We start from the raw sequence: 10,557 nt of genomic DNA, 5'->3' as shown, positions 1-10,557 counted from the left end.
TGTATGACCGTTTTTACCCCGCCAGTTAGGCAGCCATACGCCGCTTTCGGAGGAAGCATGCTGGGTATTCTCGTGTTTCTATAACCCACCGAACTCTGACATGGATTACAGGATCTTTTTCGTGCGCACTTGGTCTTGTGCTTGTGTGTACACACGGGGGTGTTCGGACACCGAGGAGAGTCTGCACACAAAGTTGACTCTGAGAAATAAATCTCTCGCCGAACGTGGGGACGAACTCGCGCTGACAGCGGCCAACTGGATACAAATCCAGCGCGCTACCGACTGAGCTACATGTACTAAACCTGTTCATATGTTTACACACACACACATTCTCTTACTCTCGCTCTCAAAGAAACAGATGGATTTTCACTCATCTCTTCACCATTCTCACGATTCTTAAACTCTTTGTCGAAGCACTCTTCAGGGCTATCATGCTATTCTGTGACACAGGATTTTTAGCATTTTTTTTTTTTAAATGCCAAAAATACATGATCAAGATGTCATAAAACATTTGACGTGTTTTGTAAACTTCAGTGTTTACTCTTTTATACAATAAATAAACAGTATTTAATTTCATCATATCTTAGTTTTACTAAGAAAGCAGCAGTCTCAGGGGTCTTGAAAAAGTTTTACAGAGATCACATTCAAGTTCAATGCAGTATACATACATATATATATATATACCAGTTCATATACATGTATTGTCTGCCCATGGGAAACTCACTGGCGCAAAAATAAAATCTGCCCACACAATCCAAACAGCCATTGATTTACACCAAATGAAAATGAAAACGATGAGTTCAGTAAAGCCAAGGGCATGCCTCATGGAGGTTGACATCTTGGCAGGTCATATGCAAAACTTTGAGCTAGGAGATACTTGCAAAAAAACAAGGCACACAAACCAATTCATGCCTGAATGTTTAACTTTTTGACGATAATTTATATAGGGTGTCTAAAAAATAAGTACCCCAAAAGACATTAACAGCTATTGTGTTTTCAGCGTATCAATAGGGTCCGATGTTTAGACGAGACAAGTATAATGCCGACGAGTCGAAGACCTTGATTTGTTGTTCCAAACTTACAAAATGACAGTTTTTGCGTCGATGCGTTGATCTCAGGGTTTGATAGCAGACGCCGTTTCTTATGCGCATTAGTTTTGCGCAGGCGCCACACTGACTTTGGAAAAAAACTCGATTTAACAACACAGCTGTTAAACAGCTTTTTATTAGTTCATTCGTATACAACAAAAAGAAGTTTGAGTTTTTTTAATTTTAAACAAGACTACTTATGAAGAAGACCAAAACACAACATCAACGGAAAACTAGAAACAACTGAAGAACAAGGATGCAACAAGGGGAGGAGAAGAGAACAGCTAATCCGTACAACGCGAGCAGACGACATGCAGCTTTTCTTTCTTTATTTATTTGGTGTTTAACGTCGTTTTCAACCGTTCAAGGTTATATCGCGACGGGGAAAGGGGGGGAATGGGATAGAGCCACTTGTTAATTGTTTCTTGTTCACAAAAGCACTAATCAAAAAATTGCTCCAGGGGCTTGCAACGTAGTACAATGTATGACCTTACTGGGAGAATGCAAGTTTCCAGTACAAAGGACTTAACATTTCTTACATACTGCTTGACTAAAATCTTTACAAACATTGACTATATTCTATACAAGAAACACTTAACAAGGGTAAAAGGAGAAACAGAATCCGTTAGTCGCCTCTTACGACATGCTGGGGAGCATCGGGTAAATTCTTCCCCCTAACCCGCGCGGGGGGGGGGGGGGACTTTGAAAACAGAGCTAGGAGATACTTGCAAATAAATAAGGCACACAAACCAATTCATGCCTGAATGTTTAACTTTTTTGACGATATAGGGTGTCTAAAAAAAAAGTACCCAAAAAGACACTGAAACATCAGTACCGAGAAATGGAAAAACTAATATGTAAGCTAATACACTATTATGTACCCCAGACCAAGAAACCTACAACAACTAAAGGCAAACATTCTCAGAGAAATCCAGAACATCCCACAGGAAACATTTTGCAGTCTGTCATTGGAAAACGGGGTGGCTACATTGATCACGTGGTGTGAAGAAACAGACGATCTCAACTGAAAGCTGTGAACTGGGGACGAAACTTCCATGAACTGACTACAATATCACGGCAAAATGATTTCAATAAAGTTACTGACTTGTCTGTAGTATTGAAAGAAAATCGGGTACTTTTTTTTGAGACACCCTGTATATGTTGTTTCCCTTTGACTGTTAGTTTCAGTGTGAAAATTCAGTGACATATTGCTGACGTGTCAAGGGAATGGTTGCCATCAGCGATATATCAGTGACATGTCTGAAAAGAATTCAAGAACTAGGTACATAAACAAAATGCAAGTCCGAACTTGAAGTCCGGAATATCTTTAAGGCACAAGATGCTTGTTTTTGAGAGATGACAGGACCTTAACCCTTACACTGGTGCAATTATGTAACACATGTTACATAGCCACTGGTGAATTAACAGAGAGAAAAATAAAGAAAAACGGTCATATAGGTTTTCGCATCCATGGGAGGTAATCGGAACCGACCAAACAGACTGAGCCAGTAGCGCGACATATGTCGTGACAACCAGGTGACAGTATACGTAAAGTAGCGCGACATATGTCGCGACAACCAGCCTAAGGGTTAATTTCATAAGTAGTCAGGTGCGGGAAAAAGAAAATCAGTGACAGTGTAGCATTCACATTTTTACAGATTATGAAACGTGCCAAGTTTCACCCCAGGATATGTGATTAGGCAGCCGTCATCAGTTGTTCACAGGCTGAAAAAGTCTCACCCAAGCTGAATATATATATATATGTTTGAAAGGGTCGAAGGTGTCTGTTCCAATTGTCTGTACCTTGTTTGCTTTTAAGCTGTCACACATAGTGTGTCAGCAAGTGTGTTCCAGACGGATAGGTCTTCTTCTTCTTCTTCAGCGTTCCAGAATTGTCTGGTTACGTGTGAGCTCGTTTGCCCATTTGGGTTCCCCACACTATACTCTGAGAGCATAGTCAGCTTCACTCCGATTTCGTTGGGTAGGCATGCTGGGTATTTTCGTGTTTCCATAACCCACCGAACTCTGACATGGATTACAGGATCTGTTCCGTGCGCACTTGGTCTTGTGCTTGCGTGTACACACGAAGGGGGTTAAGTCACTAGCAGGTCTGCACATAAGTTGACCTGGGAGATCGGAAAAATCTCCACTCTTAACCCACCAGGCGGCAGCGACCGGGATTCGAACTCACGACCTCCCGATTAGGAGGCCGACGTCTTACCACCACGCCACTGCGCCCGTCACGGATAGGTTGAGTATGTCTGGATTATCCTCCTTGACCATGGGTGGCAGAAACGGCCTGTCTGCCAGTCTCTCTGACAGATTTCAGCAGGTTGAAATCAAACAAAAAACATCACTCAGAATAAAGAGTTGATCAGCTGTCATTCGATCATGGCCAGCATGTCAGCTAACTGCTGGTCCGTTACATTCAGTGTCTTGGTCTTTCCTGTCATGTTGGATAGCTCCACTGCCAGATGGTGCTTGCACTGAAAAAAGGAAAACGGCATTAAAACAGCCATTTCTAATTTCTCATTTCTCTGGCACTTGCCAACAGTACACAGAACCAGTAACAATCAGGTATGGTGGGATGATATATTAAAATTGTCAAGAAAAGAAAAGAAAAAAGGCTCAACGCTATAATAAGCTGGAGTTGTTTTTTGCAAAAATGATGCAATGCAATCTGGATGCAATCAGTGCAGCAACAACAAAGTGTCTTCTAGAGCTTTGGAAATCTGTCAAATGCCGGAAAAATCTCACGTCTAATATAGGAACTCTGAGATGATAGGATGTTGTAGAGTAAGATTTCAGATGATCGGAAAGTTATCAGAAACAAACTTACCATCATATGGTCTTCCTTGTGAAGAACTGAAAGAAAAGGCAGATGCTGTTTTGAAATACTGACAAAAGACACATATTGATAGTTGATTGACATTCATAAACATGTATTGATATGAGGATACAAACTCATAGATTGCCAAGAAGAATCCTCAGAGCAAGACATCCACATCAAAATTGCAAACACACACACACACACACACACACAGAAGCACACGCACACACATGGCACATTTGCATGCACACAAACACACATACCAGGGATGGCCAAAACCACCGCTCGGCGGTCACCAGGGGCGAGTAAAAAATCCGCCGGGCTAGTAGAAACCGTCTGGCAGCTTGCCAGGCTGGCTAGTGAAAATTCTGGTTAGGCCAAAAAAAAAAAATTGTCTGTTTCTGGTCACCCGACCGACCCTAAATTTCGGCGCCGACCCTAAACTTTTTTTTCCAAACTCAAAAATTTTTATTTATTTTTTGGTGGTAAAGGGCAGTGTGAGAAAATGAACAACAAAAACGTGTGAAAACGAAAGTCCGCTGACGATTTGTAAATGTGTTGAGTGTCTTGTCTCTATGTATAGTGAATCCAGTCTCTTTGCGCGATTTTTAAAGTTAGTTTTATTGGTCTACATTTGGGGAAAAAAAAAAAAAAAAAAAAAAAAAATCCCGACCTACCGACCCTATTTTTTTTAGCCATGTTACCAGAAACAGACAATTTTTTTTTTTTTTGGCCTTAAATGCAAAGCAACTTTTGGTTTTGCAATTGAGTTTCATTTTCAAAAGCCAAATAAACACTGCACATGCTGAAACTTCTGTTCCATTGTTTGTTTAGTATTTACCGGGCTTGTGAAACTTCTGGCGGGCTAGTGACTTTCTTGGAGTTGCTCGCCCGGCTGGTGAGTTACATTTGTGGGATTTGGCCATCCCTGCATATGCACGCAAACATACATACAACACACACACTCCACATATGCCTGTACACACACACACACTCCACATATGCCTGTACACACACACACTCCACATATGCCTGTACACACACACACACTCCACATATGCCTGTACACACACACATACTCCACATATGCCTGTACACACACACTCCACATAAGCCTGTACACACACACACTCCACATATGCCTGTACACACACACACTCCACATATGCCTGTACACACACTCCACCAATGCCTGTACACACACACACACTCCACATATGCCTGTACACACACATACTCCACATATGCCTGTACACACACACACACACTCCACATAAGCCTGTACACACACACACTCCACATATGCCTGTACACACACACACTCCACATATGCCTGTACACACACACTCCACATATGCCTGTACACACACACACTCCACATATGCCTGTACACACACACTCCACATATGCCTGTACACACACACTCCACATATGCCTGTACACACACACACACTCCACATATGCCTGTACACACACACACTCCACATATGCCTGTACACACACACACTCCAAATATGCCTGTACACACACACACACACACTCCACATATGCCTGTACACACACACACACTCCACATACGCCTGTACACACACACACTCCACATATGCCTGTACACACACACACACTCCACATATGCCTGTACACACACTCCACATATGCCTGTACACACACACACTCCACATATGCCTGTACACACACACATACTCCACATATGCCTGTACACACACACACACTCCACATATGCCTGTACACACACACACCACATATGCCTGTACACACACACGTACACTGTACCTACCAGAGTAGGTGAAGGCCGGGCAGGAGCAGTAGTGACTGGTCTTAAAACAGGTGTAAGGGGTACCGGAACTTCCAATCACCTGAAAGAAAGAGCAGAGATGTGGGATATATATAAGGCCAAAAAAAAAAAAAAGGTGTGGTTACGGTAACCCGACCTACCCTATTTTTAGGGGCCGACCCTATAACTTTTTATTACATTTGTAAAAAAAAAAAAAAAAAAAAAAAAAAATGAAAACAAGAAAACGAGTGCACAAAACGCAATGAAAGCAAAAGTGCTCGAGTCGCCATGCAGACGACAGACGATGCAAGGGAAATAACTCCTTCTACTAAAAAGGCCTAACAGACGCTTGCCATGACAAAAATGGCGGCATCTTCTTCGGTTGCGAGTGCTACACGCTTGGTTGCTCTGCAATAATAGAGGGAAAAAAAAAAGAAAAAAAAAAGAGATTGCCTACCTTCCTACCCTATTTTTTATGGCTATGTTACCTTAACCACACTTTTTTGTTGTTGGCCTAACAGAAAGGGAAAAAGGATCTTTCTTGAATTTTACACATATTTTCCTGAAAGATCAGAAATGATGGATCACTTTAAATACAACAAGACTCGTATTATATGTAATTGTTGTTTGTTTTGACTTATAAGTCTGCAGTAGCTTGTGACATTTGAAAGTCTCTTTTCAAGAAAGTATGTACTGCAAGACAGATTGGAAAGCTCAACATAAAGTATAGCTAACAAGCTTCTTCTTCTTCTTCTGCGTTCGTGGGCTGAAACTCCCACGTACACTCGTGTTTTTGCACGAGTGGAATTTTACGTGTATGACCATTTTTACCCCGCCATTTAGACAGCCAGGCAGCCATACACCGCTTTCGGAGGAAGCATGCTGGGTATTTTTGTGTTTATATATAACCCACCGAACTCTGACATGGATTACAGGATCTTTTCCGTGCGCACTTGGTCTTGTGCTTGCGTGTACACACGAAGGGGGATAAGCCACTAGCAGGTCTGCACATAAGTTGACCTGGGAGATCGGAAACATCTCCACACTAATTATCCCACCAGGTGACCGCGGCCGGGATTCGAACCCTCCACCTTCCGATTAAGAGGCCGACGTCTTACCACCCCGCCACAGCGCCCTCAATACCTAACAAGCAAAGTACTGACAGGGCCACATGCATCACACACACATGGATTTACTGTGGAACCCCCCTTTTAAAGGCTGACATATAGTCCTATTTAATTAGTTTAATTACTTTCAGGGCTTTTCCCATCGTTGCGGGGATGTATAAATTAAGCTTCCTGCAAAGTTTTAGGTTTGAAGTCCTTATTTAATTACGAGAAATAATTAATTCTTTATGGCTATGTTTAGCAACAGTTCTCCAGGACTTGGGCTACTTTTAGACCGTCAACACAGACAGTACAGCTTCGTCAATCCCCGCGTGAAGGAAATCGCTCACCTTCCACATGCAAAACATAGTGATATTGACACGCCAGATTAGCGCGGCAGCGTATTGTGCTAAGCAGGAAAGCGCGCTTTTCTGTATTCTTGTTAACTTCGCAATTTCCGGAAAACATCCACTTTCACTTTGAGACTGTTCTGTTTACATTCGACACTATCAACACCACTTTGCAATACTGAAATAATTTTTTCTGTGTTCGAAAGCTACAGCCAATCGTTATTATATCCCCTTAGGTAAAGATTTATAACATTATTGGCACATGTAAACAATATGAATTAATTAATGAACGCTAGGTATATGGCAGCCTTTAAGACTCCGAGCCCCCCAACGTAAGTATTCCCCTTTTTTATCCCCGAGTACGCTAGTACTAGGGCTCAGCAGACTTTTTCAGACTTTCTGTTCAAAGCCCCTGTAAATTTACCTCCATTGGAAGACTCCCTCCTTTTTGAGACCTGTTTTTACCCTAGATTTTTTGGAGTCTTACATGGGGGGTTCCACTGTAACAGTCAAGAATGTTGTTTGGCATTGACAGTCGGCAAAAAGGTGACAGGTCTTTGCCACTATTTCAGCAGACCTGTCAAACTTTTTTGTTCAAGGGGAGGAAAAGGTGAAGCCAAGAGTTGCCTAATAACTTCCAAAAATTGCCAAAAATGTGCCTAAGAAAATGAATCCTAGCAGCCATCCTGTTACTGCAGCATGTATAGCCACAGTCTCACCTGATACACAGAACGACCAGATGCAGACACCACTTGCGTCACTGCAGCCTTGTCAACCAGTTCCAGGGCAGACTGAAGCGATGCATGATACACAAAGTGAAGTCTGCAAACAGATTCTTTACAGGATAAGATTTTTGACGACAACATTTTGAGGGTAACTAAAAAATCTTTCTGTCTCAAGATACTTCTTCTTCTTCTTCTGCGTTCATGGGCTTAAACTCCCATGTACACTCATGTTTTTCACGAGTGGATTCTTACTTGTATGACTATTTTTACCCCGCCATTTAGGCAGCTTTCCGCCGCTTTCGGCCGGTAAGATACTATCCAAGCAGTTGTGTCCAAGCAGTCTATTTAAGCACTCATGTTAAGAAGTTCTAAATTCATAATTTTCTTCCATTAGGAAGACGGCTGTATCAGCAGGAATTATCTACCCAAAAACGAAGAGCTTCACCGAGTCTCCATCTCTGCTAAAAAAGAATGTACATGTATTTCATAACACATTCTGCACTATTACAATGAATGAAAAGACAAAAGTTGCATGACGATGCCTTTGTTTACACTCATACACAATATTACATATTTTTAGCAAACATCCACATGGTTCTGAATAAACTACATATTTACTAGACATGAAGCTGGCAGAGAGGAACAAAATGAGAAGGAAAAGATCTACTTACGCTGATAGGATTTCATCTGTCACTGGAATTTAAAGGTATTGTACATTTAGTATACTTCTTTATGTGTAAAGCACATGATTTTTTTTAGACAGTAAAAGTTTCAGCAGGGTAGAACTAACACTCACATGCATACACACATACACAAGCACACACACACACTGGCAGACAAACACACACACATTAGTATACATGTGCACAAATACAATGCACACACACATACTGGCAGACAAACACACACACATTAGTATACATGTGCACAAATACAATGCACACACACACACTGGCAGACAAACACACACACATTAGTATACATGTGCACAAATACAATGCACACACACATAGCTGAGCTGCATCCGCAGGGCTCCCCATGGACCCCCCCCCCCCCTCCTAGTGCGTCCCGAGACCCCCACTTTGAAATTGTAGAGGGTCCATGGACCCCCACTGCAGTATTTTAGAGGGTCCCAAGGGTCCAAAAGCCGAAAAGTCCCAGTGTACTTATAAAACATTGTGGTTACGTATAAAGTACTGCGAAGTGACAATTGCAGTCTGAAAATGGAAATTTACGGTACGCACGATAAAGGACATTTAGTGCGTCCTAGGACCTGCTCTTTTAAAATCTAGTGCGTCCAGGGACCCCCTCCATATATTTCTAGTACGTGTTTTCGGCTTCTAGTGCGTATAGGACGCAGGGACGCGCGCTATGGGGAGCCCTGATCCCAAACCTCATAATGTGATGCAGCTGATGACACAAAGAGAGGAAATGAACGTAGAGAACAAAGTCACAGTGCAATGCTACACTGTGGACAAACGTTTTATTGGAATCCGGCAAGACACTTAGTTTCCATTTTTATTGTTGTGTTCGACTTCAAGCTGGCAGCAACTTGAATCAACAACAGCAACATTGTAACTGGCCTACAGACCCTAATTTTGTTAGCCTTTTTGTTTGAAACAAATATTTGTGTGTGCCTTATTTCTCAAGAACATAAGGCACAACATAGTAAATGTACAACATGTGCAGACCTCAATATATATCAACACACACACAAATAAAACATAAAAATAAAAAGCCAGCATTACATCTTCCTTGGTCTTGGTATATCTTGGCAGCCTCCTTCAAAAGACTTTTGCCAACATCAGCAACTTGTTCTGAAATAAGATGTACAAAACAATGAAGGTGCTACACATAATAATATACATCATCATATTGCATGAGCTTCTCTTTCGTCTATATATCAAGCTGTGGTGTGTATACTGTATATACTAAATATATTGCTCATAATTATTTGTTATGATACGGAAAAGTTGAACAACCTCTTTCATTGAGACTGAAAATAAAAACTCCTCTTGATGACTGTACGCTTTACCATACAACAGTGTGTGTGTGTGTGTTTTACTATACTGTATTGGTGGGTATGTGTGGGGAAGCTTATGCAAAATGATCCAGTAAGAAGAGGGACTTGGAAGGTGTGTGTATGTGTTGGGGGGGGGGGGGGGCTATGCTGAGCGGTGGTATGCATGGATGAGTGATTGCCGAATTCCCACGCAGATTTCCTGGTGTAATTAGCAACACTTGGCTCAATACAATCTTGTGCCATTTGTGGTCTTTATAATAGATCTATACATACGTTTTGCGCTGTCTGGCGAGGTCTTAGAATCTGACATGCTAGCGTCTTGATGTCAGCTGCTCAAAAACTGCGCTGTATCCTGTTTACGTCATTTAAGACACACTTCGGTTGCCACACTCTTCGTTTGCAGCTTACAATCAAACACACATGTTTTGAGCAGACAACAGGAAGTTGATTTCTGCCCGCCATTCGTAGACGATCCAATCACGGACTTGCATGCAGATCCATCATCCAATCCAATGCCTGCAGAACGTTATCTGTCGATTATATGAGTACACTTGCACCGAACACTGTGCGCGCCAGACTGGGGCGAACCCATTCCTCCCGAATGGTAGGTTTTCTCTATGTGTTCCTCGTCTTAAAATCA

At 41.9% G+C, this 10,557-nt stretch overlaps 1 protein-coding gene across 2 annotated transcripts; it reads right to left on the bottom strand.

Annotated features, from left to right (window-relative positions):
* Nucleotides 1-75: 75 nt before the first annotated feature.
* On the bottom strand, nucleotides 76-10,374 carry LOC138976574 (zinc finger SWIM domain-containing protein 7-like). 2 transcript variants are annotated; one of them, XR_011459078.1, is made up of 8 exons: nucleotides 10,191-10,374; nucleotides 9,643-9,711; nucleotides 8,566-8,587; nucleotides 7,889-7,991; nucleotides 5,717-5,795; nucleotides 3,928-3,953; nucleotides 2,455-3,574; nucleotides 76-1,681 (listed from the first exon to the last, which is right to left on the bottom strand). XR_011459078.1 is itself a non-coding variant. In XM_070349418.1 (7 exons), exons 1-7 carry the CDS (start codon nucleotides 10,225-10,227, stop codon nucleotides 3,470-3,472), a joined length of 441 nt encoding a protein of 146 aa, XP_070205519.1. In that variant the 5' UTR covers nucleotides 10,228-10,374; the 3' UTR covers nucleotides 76-3,469. The 2 variants fall into 2 exon arrangements, 1 of the variants encoding a protein (XP_070205519.1); XM_070349418.1 differs by having other exon boundaries at nucleotides 76-3,574.
* Nucleotides 10,375-10,557: the final 183 nt, after the last annotated feature.

The sequence above is a fragment of the Littorina saxatilis genome, linkage group LG9, assembly GCF_037325665.1.
Source record: "Littorina saxatilis isolate snail1 linkage group LG9, US_GU_Lsax_2.0, whole genome shotgun sequence".
NCBI classification, from domain to species: Eukaryota; Metazoa; Mollusca; class Gastropoda; order Littorinimorpha; family Littorinidae; genus Littorina; species Littorina saxatilis.
Note: the sequence above shows the minus strand (reverse complement) of the source record. Positions and strands in the feature narration are given on the sequence as shown.